Source organism: Panthera onca, chromosome E3, assembly GCF_046562875.1.
Source record: "Panthera onca isolate mPanOnc1 chromosome E3, mPanOnc1 haplotype 2, whole genome shotgun sequence".
NCBI classification, from domain to species: domain Eukaryota; kingdom Metazoa; phylum Chordata; class Mammalia; order Carnivora; family Felidae; genus Panthera; species Panthera onca.
In genome coordinates, this window is record NC_138354.1 from 39679556 (window position 1) to 39698841 (window position 19286).

The window sequence follows — 19286 nt, forward strand, 5'->3', positions numbered from 1 at the left end:
AGAGGAGGGCAGGGAATCTCATTCTGCACAATCCAGCCATAATCTCTGGCGGACTCAAGCAGCACTGACCATGGCACCTAAAAAATCTCTCATGCACCTCTCCTCAGAATCAGTGGACCCCAAACTAAAGTGGAGAAATTAAGAATGAAACCAAATTGGGTGGTGTGGACTCGATGACCAGCAGACAACCTGAAACAGTGTGAGAGGTCCTTAAACCGTGTCGGCCAGGACAATCACATTCCACAGTGAAAAGGCCTAGCCACTGCACGCTACTGAACCGCTAAGACCTTCCTACTGAGTCCCACCGTTTGGAGAGAATGAGGGCAATGAGATTTCCGCAAAACCCAACTGTGTACGTGGTCTCTTTGAAGTAGAGAATTTGCTCTTTTACTGATTCCGAAAGGCCCAATGTACTGAGTGTACGAACTTGACTACAAATCATCCAGTAAGCATGTGGCAAGGTCAGTTCAACACTTTTCCTCTCAGCTGACTGTGCAGATGCACATTCAGTACCATTGTGGACACAAAGCGCGAGCTTCTGACGAGATCACGGAGCACTGGACAGCCGCAGCAGCGGGGACGGGACGGTAACTAACATGCAAGCATAACCAGAGTCTTCAATGAAGATAAGGAAATTAGCTTTTGAAAAAATCTGCCACAAACGGACCTAAATAAGGATGTCATTTTAGCATTATAAAAAAAGAAAAGAGCAGTCTTATTAAAACATTCTTTGGAACACACCCCTTACCAGAAACTGATTTGTTCAGAATCCTCAGGACACAACCAAGGAGGCTCTGCACTGAACTCTGAGCATCTAAGCATCAGATGAAGACGGAGGAAGGACTAAAAAACCACCTTTAAAACAAACTCCTTAACCCAAAAACATGACTTCTAGGAATGGGGGGGGAAGGGGGAGATCAGAGTCAAAATCAAAGATTTAGGAAGATATTCATCACAGCATTATTTAAATAGTGAAAAACCAAAAACCATCTAAGTGTTTTACAACAGGGAAATGGTTAGATAAATTATGATAAAATTTATAGCCATTAAGCTCTACAATCACTGAAAACAATGTTTTTTTAATCATTGCTCACGACATGGAGAAATGCTTAAGATAAATTATCAAGTGAAAAAAGCTGAATGCAGAACAGTGTTTTATGTTCCCAGTTTAGTTTAAAAAGAAAACAAATGTGTGCATGGGGGGAGGGGAGAAGGTGGGCTATACACCAGAACGTTCACAGTGGTCTTTTCTGGGTTGGCAAGCCTACGGTTGATTTTTTTTTTTCCCGAAAACAAATGTTTTAATAGAATACAGAATCACCTGGAGCCCCTGTGACAACACGTGGCCCTGGGCGCGTATGGGCCACAAATACCACAGCGTGGCCTCCGGGGGCCGGAGCAGGTGCGGGTGCTGTGAGCTCTGGCGTGACCGTGACAGGCATCTTTCCCGAGCAGCTCTGCAACAAACTCCTGAGAGCCAAGGTTCAGAAGCGCAGGTGCAATGCAGTGCCATTCACCAGGTGGGGCTCTGTGCACCCGACGGGGCTGCAGGCTACCACCACCCACCACCCGCTCTCCTAGCGAGGTCCACACAAAGAGGGCAAGAGACAAGTGCACCCAAACCTGGCTTCCTGGAGTGCCCAGAGAGGGACGAGGACAGCGGGCTGTATGAGCCCACGCAGACCACAGCCCCGCTCCCTCCCCTCCATGCCAGCGAGGCCACACGGTGCGGGCAGGGCGGGCTCTGCTTGGCGGCTCTTCGGTTTGGCACTTACACTTCCCCTTGCCCTCTCGCAGCGGGACACACGGCTCCTGGATCCATCAAACAGGGCATTTTCTTTCTCGCCTTAGGTACATCATTTGCATTTCCGTGTATGTCTGTGTACGTACTAGACTAACAGTTACGTCCACATCTTAGAATGTAAGGCACCTGCATGCCGGGACAGGAGCTCTAAGGACAAGCTGGATAAAACTAAAGCTAACACGAGTAAGCACAGGGTAGGAAAAGAGGAAGTATAGGCCTTAAGAGGGGGGGGAGGGGGAGGAGAAGGCTCTGAGTGAGAGGAGAAACGTAGCCTACAGGGAAGGGCTCAGCTGTCACTGGCTCAGGCAAGGGCAGTCACTTCAACTCTGTCAGCTGCGAGCTCGACCCCGAACCCCTCGTTCTCTGGTTTTGGAGGTTAAGATGGAGCTTGAGGGGTTAGCCCGGGAGGTAGTGGCGCCAACCAGGGAGAAGAAGGCAACGGCCGATGCGTCTCTCCCCGAGCAGCCCAGCTGAGTGCTCTTGGGAAAGCCCGATACCAGCTCTGCTCGGGTCCCTGTAACCAGATCCCAGGATGCTGTGCAGGAGCAGGCCCCTAACTCTCTTAACGGCACAGCCACAGAAGCGGTGTGCTGACAAAGTTAAGTTATCGATATGGGGGAAAAGCTGCAAACGGACTTCCTGAAAGGGCCAAGCGAGACGGACTTTCTCAAAAGCAGGTGAACACAGGTAAGCTTTTTCACAAGCAAGAAAGAGGACGACAGGAGGTTGACCTACGACTCCAGCCCAGAGCAGGGTCCTGCTCCCTGTGGCGCCCCAAGGGCAAGCACGCCGACACCTTGCCACCCACCTAGGTGGCACTTGCTTGCGCACTTGCTTGCTCACGTAAGGCTCGTAAGGCTCGGCTCTAGTGCAGAGCAGCGCACGCAGCCCGGGGGGAAGCCATCGGCAAACCTGGCAGCGCCTCTGCTCCCAACCACCACCCGCCCCCGCCTCCTGCGCTGCCCTGAGGCGGGACCGCCACAGCCACGCACTCCTCCCGGGCTAACCAGTTTGAGAAGAACCTCTTTTCTCTGGATTTGGACCGCTTGTCAACACAGGGCAGCGGATGTTTTTGCTCCAGATAGGCGGAGGGTCGAGGGGGAAATGGGCGGCGGGGGACGGTGGTGGATCTTTTCCACGGGAGCCTTCCGCTGGTGCCTTCCTGAAAGCCTAAAGGACACCTTCATCCCCTGGGGACAGAGGTGTGTCTGTGAGCAGCCTACAAGCAGAGGGGCCTCCCCCTCTCCGACAGGGGACTGAGGATCGCCCTCCAGGGACAACCTGAGCAGGGAGAGAAATGCAGAGCAGTGACCACCAGGGACTGGCAGCGAAGAAAATCAAAGGACCGGTAAATCCTGGACCCCCCCATGGCGTACAGCTTCCTGCTGCCTCTAAGGAACACAAGGAAGAACCCTGAAACCAGGGAGCGAGCAGGCGGGATGCTCGGGCCCCAGTGTGGCGTTCCTACCCCTCGTGCAAGGCGAACGTTTTCTTCCAGGCAAGGTCCACATCTTGATGGGGACCAGATGACCTGGCAGCACGAGGCAGCTTTTAGACCCTCGCCACCGAGATGTGCAAGCGCTCAGAGTTTCGCCAGGAGAACGTTCGATCGCGACGGAAAGGGTGCATGTGGCAGCCGGGAGCCTGCTGGCGCCCGGAGTCTCTCGGCCCTACCGAACCGACCAGGGGGAGGCCTGCAAAGCTCGCCCTCTGAAAAAACTCTCGGGAGGAGCTCACCAAGCGGTGCCTCCCTACATCTGCCCTGCCACCCTGGCCTCACACGGAGCAGGACGGAGCCCTAACTCCTGGTGCGGCCGGGTGCCCGCTTCTGCCAGTGCTCTTTCCGGGCACGGGCCTGGTTTCCAGCCCCACAGGGCCACACCGCCTGGAAGGCTGTTCGGTCGGAACACCCCGCTGGCACCCTCCAACCTCAGCATCTCACCCCGACGGCCCGGGCCACGTCTCACCACCTGGAGCCTGCCCGCCACACGCAGCCCACAGAGCGAGCACTCACAGCCACAGAAATCTCACAGCCAGAGCTGCGTGAGAAGGCAAGCAAGGGGCCCTGCTGGGGCACAGGGGGGCATCAAGTAGGGACATGAGAAAGGGAGCACGCGGACCAAAGCCAAGAACACTCCCAGCCCGCAGAGACCAAGGCCAACTCCGGGCGGAGGGTATACGGCTCCCTGCCAAAAGGGTTCTGCGACAGCCTCGGGGTGGAAAGAGCCCAGACACACACCCCGTCCCCTCGGCCACAGGTGACCAGGGCGTGTGGTGCAGAGCTGGTGACTCGAGTCTGTTCCACTTGCCCGGGAGGGAATCAGGCGGACGTGCACGGTGCCGGGTCCCCGTGGCGAGGAGAGCTTGGGGAGCCTCCACAGAGCACAGAGAGCAAGCAAAGCGACCCTGAATTCCTTTTCGTTATTGGTTTTGTTCTTTGTGTGGTTGGGTATTTTTTTCTTCTTTTCTTTTAAATAAAAAAGCTGCAAGGTTCCGCCGTCTGCGTCCCCCTTGAGATGGCTGGCAGGTGGTCTGGAAGCGTCCCGATGGCGGCGAGCCGCGCTGGGGCACGTGTCCTGGCAGCGAGGGCAGCAGCCTCGGACGTGTCACTGCACGGCGGCGTCCGGGTGGCTCTGGTACCTGTGTCTCCACACTTCCTGGATCTTTTTGCACCATTTGTGAGCATTCCCACTCGGGTCCATCAGGTAATACGTCCTGTTCGGCTGTGGAGACAAAACCGATTTAATGAATCCGAGGGAATCCCGCCAAGACCAGCACCTCGACCTGTCGTGAGAGAGAGCAGGAGACCGTCGTCCCGCTACAGCCACTGCCAATGCCGGTGGAAGCACGCGAGCATGTGGGGTTTTCCTTCCCATATGTGCAGCCCTCACCTCTGCAGGAAGGGTCACAGACCCCTTAGAAAGACAAGCTGGCCCAGCTCAGGGCTGAGCCGAGAACATGGGGCCCCCGGGACACAGGAAAGGGAGAAACACCAGCCCCTCAAAGGAGAACCCAGAGAGACAAACTCACCGTGTGGACAAAGAAGGTTTTAAAGTTCTTGGCCTCTGGTCGGAGTTCTTGTGACCACGGAATTTCGCCCTTCAGGACTTTGTTAACAGGATCCACATAATACAAGTGTGGCCCTTCTGTGAGCAGTAGCTGTCGTCGTCGTGCAAACAAGCCCTGATGCAAAACGAAAAGAGGCTGCTTGTCACGGCCCAGCAGTGACACCTCAGGGAGGAGGTGGCACATACCGCTGCCCCTGAGGCCAGGCCGTCAAAGCAGCTCTGGGCACCGGGCCCACTGCCCACCACCCGCCCACGCACTCAAGACACAGCCTCCCCACCACGGATCGGCCTCTCGTGCCACACAGGCGCAGGAGGAATTGAGCGCCCAGCCTGCCTGGCCTTCTGGAGCTGGATCCCAATGTCCTCACTGGGCGTGCCGCGCCCCCCCCCCCCCCCCCCCCCCCCCGTGGCTGCCACACGGGGCAGGGGCAGCGGCAGCACGGGCAGGCGAAGACGAGCCGACTCTGCTGGCCCACCATCACCGCAAGGCCCCGTGTTCCTGACGGAAGCCCTATCTGCTACACCGCACCGGGCGGCGTCTCTGGCACAGCCAGGAATGGAGACCGGGAGCCTGACCTCAGAAGGGCCCGTGTCGGCAGATGGGAGAATGTTGGTGGGGTCTGATATTTTTGACACAATCCATTTAATTAATCCATAACAAGGTCACAAATAAATAACAACTTGGAAAAACGATTCTAATGAAAAAATCAACAACTCGTGAGGATATGAAAACCCCGGTCCTGAGCCCGAAACGAGAGGTTGTATTTCTATTTTACCACAGCCTTCCTGTGTGGTTTCAAACGGCTTCCGCTGAGTGGCTGAGTCTTCCTTAGCCATCAAATCTAGAAATGTTCTTTTAGAGAAAGGGAACCAAGACCAAGGACGCCGTGTGCAACCGAAGGAGGCTAGGCCCTGACCAAGAGCAGACAGGGAGACGGGCAGCCGGTGGTGCGGCGGGAGTCAGGCTTACCTTTCGCTTATCTACCGGACCCATCTTTAGTATCAAGTTATTTTCTACAAACTGGTGCCTATGAAAGGAAGAAAGCAAGAATGAGACGCTTGCCGTGAGTCAGGGACGGAAATGCTCCCAACTCTGCTCAAAATGAACTTCCCGAGGGCATCTGTGAGCTTTGCTCAAGCCTCCTCACAGCCCCGACTCGCTCCGGTGACTCGTGAGGCCCAAGTGCGACGCACCGCGCAAGCGGGCCAGCATCCACTCCTGCCAGCACGGTCGCCTGCTGCTAACTCTCGCACAGCGGTATTCGCGCAGCAGCACACAGGTGGCGGCGAGGCGGCGCTGCAGACCCGTACCGTGACACACGTCCTCTTTAATGTGAACAAAGCTGAGGCGAACACAGAGGCCCCCAGAAGGGTGGAGGCTGCTGAGAGTCAACTCGGGATATTGACTGCTGGCCACGTGTTCCCTGCCCAAGCTGGGACCCCCGACTGGATACTCAGAAACCACCGAGTAGCCGAGAATCACAAATCCCTAAAATTAAAGTGCTGGACTCCGTCTGAGAACATCTTACTGGTAGGGGCGCCTAGGGGGGCAGGGGGGAGGGGCCTCAAGTAAGCATCCGACTTCAGCTCACGTCACGATCTCACGGTTCCTGAGTTTGACCCCCACATCGGGCTCTCTGCTGTCAGCACAGAGCCTTCTTCGAATCCTTTGTCCCTCTCTTTCTCCGCCCCTCTCCCACTCAAGTGTGTGCACGAGCGTGTGTGTGCTCACACGCGCGCGCGCTCGCTCTTAAAAAAGAAACCTTAAAAAAAAAAAAAACAAAACTTACTGCTGTTTCTACCATAGTAACAAAGCACTCCTAACCCAAATACGGCAGGAATTTGGAAGAGAAAGCAAGAAACATGACTTTGACTTAACACACATTATTAGCAAGTATGCTTCACTTTGTCTCCTGGGAGTTTCAAAGATGTCGTGTTAATGTCTAAAGGTTATATCTCTTTTGGTTAAAGTGAACGGTTGCCGGTTTCTGTTGTGTGTGACTTTACGGAAATTCTTGGTCCGGGGGACCTACTGGAGAACATAGCGTTTTATGTTTGAAAAGGCATAAAACAACTGTTACTTCAAACAGTGACAGTTTTACCATTCTGTATCTGAGCCGGGGCGCACACGGGACACCTAGTATGTGTGCGAGGCCAGCCAAGCTGGCAGACCAGTATTCTCCCACCAGGCTCAACTGGGCCCGAGAAGTGCCCCCAGACTAACCCAACCACACCAGCGCCCGCTCCAGAGCCCGCTGTGGCCCCAGACTACTTCTAAGGGGACGTAGCAGCATGTGGATTTGTAAAACTAAACAAAATTTTAACGAAAAAACTGGTCTATGAGGAAAAGCGCAGTACCTCCCTCTCAAAGTACTTAAAAACAAAGCCAACAAACAAAACAAGACTTGGAAGAGGAGATATAATGATCTCCTGCAGCACGGAAATACACGCATCAAACAGAAAGCCTCTTCTAGTCAACAAGCCCCAACACAGAGCAAATGGATGTGACATTCAGGACCACAAATAATACGGGGAGACTTGAATTAAATTACACTGGGTGTGGAGGGGAGCTCAAATTCAGCCCAGGCTTGTGAAGGATCCCACCGCCAAGCCCTCCGGGCAGCCGGGCCGCAAGGGCACCGGGCCAAGGGCGCCACGGCACCAGGGAAGACGAGCAGGAAAGAAGGAAAGACATGGCCTCACGGCATCTTCGCAGCCTCATGTGGGTCAACATGAGACAGAATAAAATATTCTGGTTTTCCCCGAGCTTGAGAAACTAGGGAAGATTCTTGTCGAGGACAGTTAACTCTGATCCCAGGTCACCAGAAGCCCCAAAGCGATCCAGCTCCTGGCAAGGGAAGAGCAGGGAAGGAAGGGCCTGCAAGGAGGAGTTACTTTGTCAGTAGCGGCCAGGACCAGGAGAGCACAGAAAGCACCTCTGAATGCACACCAACCAACGTGAACAAGGAGACCGGCTGGAGAAACCTTCCGCAATCCAGGGTCAGCACGTGCAGCGCACAGAGCACAAAGTGGTGGGAAAGGCTCAAAGCTTCAACAGAAAACTGAGCAAAGGACACAAGCTAGAAATTCCCAGAGAGAGTAAGCGACCTCGCCACATTCTCAACGGCCCTAAATAAACCAAAAGCTCCCCTTCCCGCATGCCCTACTGGGGTGCCCTGGCGTGTGTGCGAGCGCCCCGGGACAACTCTGGAAAGGGACGCTCCCGCACGGCACCGGTGCCTATGGCCCTGAACTCAAGGCCCGCCAAAAGGCAATCTGGAAATCGTGTACTGAGAGGTGAGCCCACTCCCGGCTACCGGCCCTCAGGAAGTAAAGAAAGACAAGGAGCAGGAGCACAAACGTCCCCAGTGGTGTTTCTGCACCAGTGAAACTGAAGTCACGGCACCGGCTCAGCCACAGAACATCGTGGCACTGCAGGGAAGCCCCTTCCTCATCCCCGTGGTGAGGACCCCACGGACACACCCCACGGATGGGCCCCGCCCGACTGCGCGAACCAGCACACACCTTCCCTGCCACACGTGTGCAAGCAGGAGGCATGGAGCCACACGGCCCGGGGGTGACAGCTGGCGCCGGTTGACTGGACCCAGTGGCTGCACTGAAATGAACCCGAGGCAAGACGCAGAGGGTCCGAAGCTCCATTACGAGCACAAGTGTCACAACCCAGTCGCACAGCGCGCTCACCCAGGCTTACAACAGGCTGCTGGGGATCTCCTTTAAAAAGTTTAAGTAGTTAAGGCATCGCTTTGAGTCTTTTCCTTCCAAAAGTCAATTCCCGCTCCCCTAAAAAGGCACCCCCAACTCCTGCACGAGGCACCTTTCCCCTCTCTGGCCAGCGGCACGTGCCCCTGCACCCCCGAGCCCGGGACTCTCGGAGCGCGGTCGGCAGGCAGGCGGGGCTTCACCGCAGCCCTGCTCCACACACGGGGACGCTCGTTTCTTGAAGGGTGACGGGGTTAAGACGCTCCTTCCTGATTCCACAGCCACGGTTCTCTCCTCCTCACACCAGCCCAGCAGCACCCCCCCATACCCTGAAAAGATCACTTTCCAGGATGCAAGCCTGAGGCCACAAGCAAGCCTGAGCCGTTTCAGTGCACGGTCGCACCCAGGAGAGCCGAGCAGGACTGCCAGGACCCCGAAGTGGCTCTCCTGACCGCCTCAGGAAGGCTCCTACACTGGGCTTTGACACAGGTGATGGAGGAACAAGTGACCGTGGCCAGCTGGCTCTAAAACACTAGCTCTTGGGACCCCTTTACACCCTCAAACTTTACAGAAGATCCCGAAGAGACGTCCTTTATATGGGTTTCAGCCACTGATATTTATGTATGAGAAATTAAGACAGAGGCATTTTCAAATATTTATTTAATTCGTAAGATACAAAAATAAACCCATCACATACTAACATAAGCACCATTTTTATTCGAGAGTAACTTTTTTCCAAAACGAAGATAATTAACGCGAAGCATGAGCCTGCTGCACATTTGCCAAACCTCGTTAGCACGTGGCCTCACATCGAGAACCGGGGGCTCCGGCCCGCCTCCGCCTCTGCTCGGCCAGTGCGGCTCCTGCCAGGTCCGCTGCCGTGCGGAAGCGGAGTCCCCAGCAATGGGCGTTTCGGGCCCTGGGACCCTGCAGCTCATCGGGGCACCTGGCGCTCTGAACGGCTCTGCCGCCCTGACGCGATTTTACAGCGGCACACGGCACTCACCTGAAAGACGGTGGTTCGCTGGGTTACGACGGAGACCTTCTCAGTGCTGACAAATTCAACATATTACCATCGCTACTTACCTCCTCAAAAAAAGGCCTGAAGCACTGGGAAGATGGCAAGGTCACAGAAACAGATACCGTTTCCCAAAATTCTAATTCCGATTTTGTCACCGGTAACAAACACTGGCAGCTGTCAGTCTTGACAGGCTCATGCCGCTCATCTCCCAGAAAAAAGGGCCACACGGCCCAGTTGGAACGACCATCGTTCGCCAGTAAAACTCTGTGGTGAAAACGGTCTTCACGGAACGAGAGGGGGTCCGACTCCCGGCGCCAACCAACAGCCAAAGGCTCGGCCTGAGGCGGCTCACAGCTGGGTCGGCGGCAGAGACGTGTCCCGCACACTTCCCGTTGCGCTATGCACACGACTAACAAAACGAGAGTTCGGTGATGACTACTTACAAGTGAGGAGGGGTTCTTCCCTCGCCATGAGCGCGTGCTGGCTGTAGAGAGCCCAGGCGCTTGCGCACGGCTAGGTGCCACGGCCTGGATTCGTGACCTGGCACCCGTGGCTTCACCCACCGCTGCCTCTGCACCACCGGCACACCTGTCGACGCGTTTGTTCCAGGACAGACAGTAAGAGTCACAAGATGCACTCCGGGCAGCTCCTGCGCCCTCGGAAAGACACGACGCACGCCGCCGACTCGGCCGCCTCTGCGCGGCTCTTCTGGCTGTCTCTCCGCTGCCACGGCGGTGGCGCTGGGGAAAACCGGACCGCCACCGGTAAGACCACGGCAGCGGGCGTTGCCCAAGTTGGAGCGGCCTGTGCCGTCAACACTCTGGGAGAGTCTCTCGCTGACCAACTTGCCCTGGTCGGGATGTTTCGGAAGATGAACTCAAAGGAGAAACGCTGGGTCTGCCACGCGGGAGCTGCTTCCTTCGCACGCCTGAGACTGTGGCCGACAGAAGACTCTGGTCACCGAGACCGGGCTTGCGGTGGTGGCTGCAGGGGTCTGTCAGCAGGAGGGAGAGGGATGGCTCAGTCTAGGCCAGAGGAGCGTGAGCGCCTTCAAATCCACCGTTCCACCTCTAGTCAAGCTGTGTCGTGACTGTGGTTTCCAACCCAGTGGATACTCTCCTACGTGACCTGGAAACTAAGCGGACCGCCCGGACACCGTCTGATGGGAAGTGGGTGTGATCTGGATTCCGTGAGATTTCGCTATCTTCCAACTGAAAACCTGGCATTCATCCCAGCGGCAGCCACGGATGGATTCCGGGAGAACGTGGCAACTCTTCGTGTGGCTGTGTGGAGTGAACGTGGCAGACTTTTCTCTCCGGGAACCGAATCCAGGAACGGGAGCAGACAATGACGGTGAAAACTGGAAGAGACCTCCCAGGATGGCGGTTGAGGGTGTCTACAAAGTCTTCGAGCTAAAAGGATACAAACCGCGTTACTGGATTGGCGTGGCAGATCTAACTGAATCCGTGCTGAAAATCTATCCAGGACTCCTCTGGTGTCGACGGCGGTGAGGGGCACGTGTGGCGCTGACGAGGGAGTCTTCCCGAGTCTTCCCTGTGTCCTGAATGCCGGGGGATTAACCAGTGTTATCAATAAGGAGCTAAAGGATGGTGCGGTGCTCAGCTCAAGAAACGTGCAGATCATCCGTGGGACTTCAGCTTCCAAGCCGTAGAGATTCAACACGATGGTGGGATTAACTGCGAGCGTCTAGTTTTCATCCATGTGCAAGGATCACAGTTTGCTTTTCTCTTCCTAAATATGCGAATCTGGGCTCACAGACTCAAAGCCAACGCTTGGCTTAATGCTTGCAATACAAGCAGTATCTGGGGATTCATCCACATGTGAGGCAAAAGTACAACTCGCCGGGAGGGATGCAGCCATCTCTTTAACCCAGCGAGCCGCCGCGCCACGGCCTGTGGCGGCACCAAGCCTCTTTACCTGTCACCCCGTAGCATCCACGGCCCAACGCTCGTTGGTCTCTGAGCTTTCACATGCACTGCTCCAGCCTGGACAACGTGACTTCTCTGTAAGACGCCACAGTGGCTTTCTTTTTTTTTTTTTTTTTTTAAATGTTTATGTGTTTTTGAGAGAGAGAGAGAGACGGAGACGCAGAATCTGAAACAGGCTCCAGGCTCCGAGCTGTCAACACAGAACCCGACGCGGGGCTCGAACTCACGGACCGTGAGATCGTGACCTGAGCCGAAGTCGGACGCTCAACTGACTGAGCCAGCCAGGCGCCCCAACACAGTGGCTTTTTATTAATGTGTGGCACTGAAAGAGCTCCTTGTGTACAATTACAACACGAAATTCCTTTACTGTTAAAACTCCGAATGAGGGGCCACGGAGGCTGCAGCCCCACTGGCGCCATGGCAGGATGCCAAACATTCTGCTCAGAGACACGACCCGGAAGGTAATGACACCCGTGAGTACGCGGTAGCTCCTGCAGTCCGGCCCAGGTTCCGCGGGCGGCCCGCTCCCTCTCTCAGAGGCAGGGCCTCCTCTTCAGTCCCTTCAGACGTAGGTGGGGCTGCTATGGATCAAGAAAGCAGATCGTCTCCCTTTTTGAGGCGATGATTCCTACTTAAATGTGGAAGATAGGTGATAAACGTCCTTTTATTTTAGACTACATCATCCGAATCTAAAATAATAGTTTCAGGAGCGCCTGATGGCTCAGTCAGCTAAGCATCTGACTCGGCTTAGGTCACGATCTTACGGGTTGTGAGTTCGAGCCCCACGTCGGGCCCTGGGCTGACGGCTCAGAGCCTGGAGCCTGCTTTAGATTCTGTGTCTCCCTCTCTGCCCCTCCCCCAGCTCATGCTCGGTCTCTCTTTCTCAAAAATAAAATAAACATTAAAAAAAAAATTAAATATGGAAAAAGAATAGTTTCAGATAAAATTCAGAAATGTTTTTCACAAATTTTAAAATTTTATTGCAAAAAAAGTCAGCAAAGTGTACTCAGATCCTGTCGGGTGTCTGTGTAGGCACAAGGAAAACTTCACAATTTCAAAGCAAGGATTTACTGGATGGCACGGAGTTACAGTAATGACAGCAGGTATAACTGACGACAGCCACTAAGAGCGCAGTAGAAATACTGAGAGTTCACTAAATTTCTAAAACTGCACCTACTTCTACTGTAAACCTACTTCTTCAGAAAATACAAAAAGAGCACACCGTCCAGAAACCGCGTCACCGTACAGCGTGGGGCCCCTGAAGAAGTGCAATGCCCGCTCACAGAGAACGGGAAGGAGAGAGCACACACCATCTCAGCGGTATCACACCATTAGCGGTAAGCCCTGCGCGACCTACACCGGGAGCCACGGTTCCTAAGAACAAAGTGTTTGACAGATCTCGCGCTGGCCAAATAAAGGGTGCCTCGAAGCTCCTGCCGTCACCAGATTCCAAATAGGCCTGAACCTGGAGAAAAGGGAAGAGAAGCCGGAACAAAGAGAGGCACGGCAAGAGGCCTCGGCAGGGCCCAGAACCTGGACAGAAGAGCCTCAGGAAACGCCAGAGGCAAAGACACACGGTTTTCTGGGGAGTAACCCCGCGCCTGCAACAGAGCAAGCCCTCGTCAGGGACCCCAGCACGCACGGCCCAGGACGCTCCCGCACAAGCCGGCATGGAGGCGTGCAGAGAGTGTGCGGCCCGGCGGTGCTCACACTGCTTGGACCAAAGCCCCTTCCTACCTGCTCAGCACACAAGCCTAAACGATACCACCTGAGAAAAGACAAACTCCAGAGAAGTGTAGAGTATTCCAGTTGGCCAACATCACCGTCACTTTTTCTAGAAACGATAATTTCTAATGGTACAAAATCCCAGCTTCACCACGCGCTCCCCTCTGGGCCCTGCCTTCTCACTCCTCCACACTCTGGCCCAGCCCAGCCCTCTGATCGCCCACCTTCTCCCTCCATCCCCACTCCTACCCCTACACATCTCCCCACCCCATCCCCAAGGTGGACTCCCCTCTGCCCAAGTGAAAGGTGAAACCATAAAAACACATCAAGAAAATGTCAGGGTACAGACACTCTTCTCAACATGACTAAGGTGGAAAACAAAATGAAAACAGACGCATGTAACTTGGTAAGAATTTGTAACTTCTATTCAAAAATACACACAACGTAACTGGAAAAGATAATGCAAAGATAACTGAAAAATGTGTGCAAAACAGGCAACAAACATATTCTTCACGTCTATGGTTCTCAGAAGTCAATTTCAAAAAGATGGAAAACGTACAAGAAGAAAAACAGCCAAAGGACATACAATACCTCAAAAAATAAATACAAATGGCCAACGAACACAGAAGATGATTGCCTCAGTAACAATACAAGTGCAAGTTCCCATGAGCCCACTTTTAGAACATCAAACGCGTAAGGCGAGGCAAGAGAGCTGGGAAAACAGGGGGTTCTGGGCACTGTGGACACAACGCATGTGCACACCGCCACCCCGTCTGCCACCCCAGGGCTCCACTTTTAAGAAATACCCAGGCACGTGGGAAAAGCTACACGCAAATGACGATCTGCAATAGCTAAAACTCTGGAATGTCCCACACGCCTCACCAGGGGGCGGTGGTCATCCAGTCTGCCACGAATCCACAGCATCGGATCACGGGCAACGGCAGGCCCGGCCCGCTCAACCCCAAGGGCTACGGCCCCGACAGGCTGAAACCCACTCATCCCCGGGCCCGACGCCTCCAAACACCCGTTTCAAGCTGGACCCTTTGAGGGCCCTCGTTTGCAGAGCACGCAAGGCAGCGAGGGAGGTGTGAGGCGGTGGGGGCCTCGGCAGGCAGCGGCGACGAAGGCCGGGCGCCCCGCGCCGGTCAGTGGAGCGCGGCTTACACCTGCGAGCTCTTACCAAGGATTGCCGCTGGCCTGCTTCTCCAGCAGGAGCCTCTTCTCGTCTTGGGAAAACTGGAGGTCCAGCTCAAAAGAGTTAGTGTCCAGGTCATGGATGTACTGCTCGATGTTGCTGCCCGCCGCTGGCGGCAGGCCTGCGTCCGAGGCGGGCAGGCAGTGTGACGACGAGGACGTGGACACTTGCATGCAGCCAAACTGGCTCAGGAGGTTGTCGTACTGCAGAGAGAGGAGGGGAGAGTGACAGCCGTGCACCACTCCCCTTGGGCCCGCAGCCCACACCCTGGAGGCCCGGAGGCCCCCTCGGCAGCTCCGAGTCCTCCTGCGCTGGCCGGCGGCCACGGAAGCGGGCGGGGCCGGAGGCTGCCAGGTCTGGTCTTGCTCCCGACGGGCGAACCTCACCCCCAGCCTCCGAACCCAGGGAGGGGAGACCCAAGGCCTGGGGCCTGCTGACCTCTGCAAGGCCCGTGCCGCCCTGACCAGAGGGGCTAGGAGGAGGGACGGGTGGCCACCTGGGGGCACCCTCTTGTGAGCTCGGGAGCCCTCCTCCTTTGGCCCCGTGGTTCTACGTTGCTGAGTCTGTGGTTGTCACTGTATTCAATTTGACTCGATTCAATTCAACTCGACTGTGCTCATTTTTTTAAAAAAATTCCTTTTAACTGCAGCAAATATTCATTCATTAAGCTTGATACAAAGTTGTCTGCCACTCTGGACAAAGCCACAAACTGGTGGGGCCACAAAAATGGATGTACTCACAAATGTGCCGACCAGGCACAGCCTGCGCACCCACACGCCCCTGGGGCGAGTGACAGGGCCAGAGACCCCCTAGCGAAGACCTGGGAAGAGAGGTCACCCTGGGCAGCCTTCTCCCCACAGCTGTAGGCCCCACGCCCGAACCCCACCGCAGCCAAGTACGAGGGGGGAAAAAAGCCACTGCCAATGGCTAAGAGTCAGCGTATCTTCCCGGTGCCTCCAGAAAGGACCCGGCTGCCCCCCACAGAGCTGGGCCTCAAAGCCAGGCCCCCTCGTGCAGACCCTGCAGCCTTGCTGCCCAAGCAGCCTTCTCCCTAGGGCTCACGTGGCACAAACAGCAGTCTTGGTCCCACCGTACCGGCTCCTGGCTGGGAGTGACACCAGGACACTCCCATAGCCCTTCACTTAAGGTCTTCTTCTGGCACATTCCCTGCTTCTGCTCTGTGAGGAACTCCCCAGGCCAAGACCGCCTCTGCGTAACATTCCAAAGTTTATACAGGCTTCCGTGAGCCACCCCAGGTGTCTCAGGGGGCTGCAAGGCCAGTGAGACGGCTGCCTCCATCATCTCCACTTCCGAAACAGGAAAACTGAGGCTCAGACCTGCCCCAAGGCCACACCCTGCTAGCTAGCACCACATCAGAACCGGTCCTCTAAGTCCTTCGAACGCAGCAGCCCCTCTAGTCTTGTCACGGAGCTGTAGGCTTCCCATCACCACCGCCGCTGTCTGGGTGATTCCTGTCTGGGGGGCTGCACTGCACTGCTCCCCGTGGAAAGCTCCAGATGCTGTATCTCAGCTCTCTGCTCTCCTCTCCTCAGCATGCCTAGGACAACCCGCAGCACAAAACACAGGCCCAGAAAGAATGTGTGACAAGGGGTGACACTGGGCTGTGCACGGTAAGGAAACTGCCCCGGCTGGTCCGGCCCAGAGCACTTCTCCAGGGGCACCACACCCAGCACGCTCACTCCGGAGCCTAACCGCCAGCACTACCGTTAGCACCCCAGGGGGTTAGGGACACGCAAGAGAACCGAGTGCCTGCTTCTTCCCTCCCTGAGCAGAGACCATTCCCTGCTCCTCACCCCCAGATGGAAGCCCCCTCACTGCTGAAAAGGACCCCAGACTCTCTCGGAGCCCCTCGAGGGAAAACTTGCCCCCGAGAGGCTGTCAACACCCGCAGAAAGGGAAGGCCCCCTCCTGTATCTGGTATCTTTCCAGGCTTAAGTCTTTTTCCAGGCTCACTTAAGTGTCCAAATGGCAAGTCTAGCATAGCGAGCGCTGCCCGAACCCCTTCCAAGGCAGCTTTTAAAGCAGAGGATGAGCCACTTAACAAAAAGTAAGCCATTAACAAACGGAGCTGGTTTTAAGATGGTACCACTCGAGTACCGAGAAGCCAGGGCTCTCAACACAGTGAATGCGATGAAACAGCAGAGGGCGCGCACGGGACACTCCAGGGTGTGCGCGCGCACACAGCTCCAGAAAGCGGAGCGCCCCGGGCACCGAGATCTGAGCCAGTCACAGCACGTACAGCCGCTTCAGAGCTGGCGGGGAGGGCACACCGCTTCCCCGGGACACCCCTGCCAAAGGCACTGGAGACCCCAACCCACCCCGACCGGCCATGGTTCGGGCAAGACGTCAGGCCAGGGGCAGAGTCCTGGGGCCGAGTCCCCGGCAGTCTGCACACATGGAGGCTGCGGGCAGCTGAGGCCACCTTAGAGGGCTTCCCACATCTGGCTCCCCTCAAGTCTGGGCACAGAGGATACTCGAGGATAACAAAAGGGTGATGTTTTATTTACAACAGTAAGTAAGAGACAGAAGAAACTCAGTCTCTGAGAGACGATACAAGTAATACTTTTGACTAAGCTCTGGGTGACTTTTAGATAAAATCTAGAATCCGCCAATCAAATAAAGGAGAACTCGGTATGTGGTCACTGGTTAGGATAAGCCACAACAACAGAGGTTACACGATGAGAATGGATGATCGGTGAGAACAGAAACGTGTGAAATCCTATTTAAATACGAGGATCACAGTAAAGGGTGAGGAGGGAGCACAGGACTGCCGGTGAGCTGGTCACCCAAGATGCGAGACAGGTGCCCTGTGGCTCACTGCACTCCTCTGCCCACTTCCGTGTTTCGCACCCTCCAGAAGAGAAGCTCAAAGAACAAAGTATACCTAAGACCCCTGCTTCTCCCAGGCACTAAAAGCCAACAGTGACCAATGTCCATCCCGAATGCCATGTCTCCAAAAAGTTCAAAGCAGGAGCATCCTGGGCTTCTCTCGGAAAGTTAAGTATTCCAGAACGTCTGTAGACACCCGATCCTAAAGACACCGGCCAAAAGCTGAAGACAGAAGCCTACCGGGAGACTCAGAACCCCCAAGCCAAGGGGGACGGTGTGCAGGGTACTGCTCCCACTGCTACCGTCTCCCTGCCCCGACACCGGGCTCCGGTGTGAATCGTCCGGGCAAAAATTAACGACAGGAAATAAGAAAAGGAGACTGCCCTCACCCTCCGGCAGATGTGCAGGCGGGAGCCTCCTCGGCCCCGGCCCTGGGGAGAAACTCCGACCCTGGCCACAAAGTGTTCAACCACCAACAGGTCAATGCTGGCTTCCCCTCCAGCCGTGCACCCCACAGGCTGGGCTCCCAGGGCCCACGGCACAGACTCCCCGTGCACACAGCACAGCTGCACACAGCACAGCACGTGCGATTCCCCTCGGCTGGGCTGTTCCTGACACACACATACTCCCCCGACACCAGACACAGAAGCACACCCCCCCCCCCCCCCCCACCAACAGACACACACCACACAGACGCACACAAAGACACGGACACACACGGACACGCACACACCCCCCACACCCGGACACTGCATGCGTGCCACCGGCTTACGTTCCCGTAGCAGTCCTCGTCATCTTCCGACATGGCCGGCAGGTAAGCGGTGAGCTTCGGAGGCGTCTGATGCTGCAGATTCCCCCACGAGATGGACTCGAAGAAGGGGTGAGCCTGCAGAGGGCCGTACCCTCCCATTTCCTCGCAGCCTAATCGCTTCGTGGCATCTAAAACCTGAAACAGAAGTCAAAACGAGTCAGTGTCCGGAACAAAGACTAATCCTGACCGACAAATTCTTTCTGCACGCTCTTCCCAATTCCCATCTCTGGCCACAGAATGGCCCCACGGCCCGCCCCGCCCCCACCCCACAGAGCGCCGGGGGGACGGCGGATTCACCCCCCGGGCAGCTTCTCCTCTCTCCAGCCTCTAGCCTTCCCCCCCCCCGCACAGGTGAAAATAAATCAGAACTTAACGAATAACAACAAGTGTTCCTGGGGCGCCTGGGTGGCTCAGTGGGTTAAGCATCGACTTCGGCTCAGGTCATGATCTCACAGTTTGTGGGTTCAAGCCCCGTGTCCGGCTCTGTGCTGACAGCTCAGAGCCTGGAGCCTGCTTCGGATTCTGCGTCTCCCTCTCTCTCTCTGCCCCTCCCTCGCTCTGTCTCTATCCCCCAAAAATAAACATTAAAAAAATAAAAAAAAAAAAAGTGTTCTTTTTTTTTTTTTTAACGTTTATTTATTTTTGAGACAGAGAGAGACAAAGCATGAACGGGGGAGGGTCAGAGAGAGGGAGACGCAGAATCTGAAACAGGCTCCAGGCTCTGAGCTGTCAGCACAGAGCCCGACGCGGGGCTCGAACTCACGGACCGCGAGATCGTGACCCGAGCCGAAGTCGGCCGCTCAACCGACTGAGCCACCCAGGCGCCCCAACAAGTGTTCTTTAAAATACACAATTAAAAATCCCACAACAAGAGCCAAATGAACACATTGGCTCTCGTAACAAAGACACCCAGAATCCGTCTTGACGGTGAGCTATCAGAGACCAGGAACAGAATGCTGTGTTCTCCCGCCCACGCTTCATCTCCAAGGGCTCCACAGCCGCCACCTCCCAGACCCAGCCTCACGCCCCTGGACCCACAGAGCAACAACACGCCGCCGCGGATGGCACAGGCACAGGAGGGGCAGGCCGAGATGCGCTGACCCTGCTCCCCAAGGCCAAGGAAAGGGAAGGGAAGGTCTAGTG

General features: G+C 55.7%; 1 protein-coding gene and 1 pseudogene across 8 annotated transcripts in view; one reads left to right on the plus strand and one right to left on the minus strand.

Moving 5' to 3' along the window:
• Positions 1 to 1274: 1274 nt before the first annotated feature.
• PDPK1 (3-phosphoinositide dependent protein kinase 1) overlaps positions 1275 to 19286 on the minus strand; it is a 78241-nt gene continuing 60229 nt past the window's right edge. For all 8 annotated transcript variants that reach the window (XM_078440222.2, XM_060648176.3, XM_060648175.3 and 5 more), the window contains 5 exons: positions 18105 to 18278; positions 14468 to 14685; positions 5843 to 5900; positions 4835 to 4987; positions 1275 to 4527 (listed from right to left, as the gene is read on the minus strand). In XM_078440222.2, the coding sequence (XP_078296348.1) occupies positions 4411 to 4527; positions 4835 to 4987; positions 5843 to 5900; positions 14468 to 14685; positions 18105 to 18278 (720 nt within the window). In that variant the 3' untranslated portion in view covers positions 1275 to 4410. The remainder of the gene's footprint in view (positions 4528 to 4834; positions 4988 to 5842; positions 5901 to 14467; positions 14686 to 18104; positions 18279 to 19286) is intronic.
• LOC132689716 (L-lactate dehydrogenase B chain-like) lies at positions 8031 to 14334 on the plus strand (annotated as a pseudogene).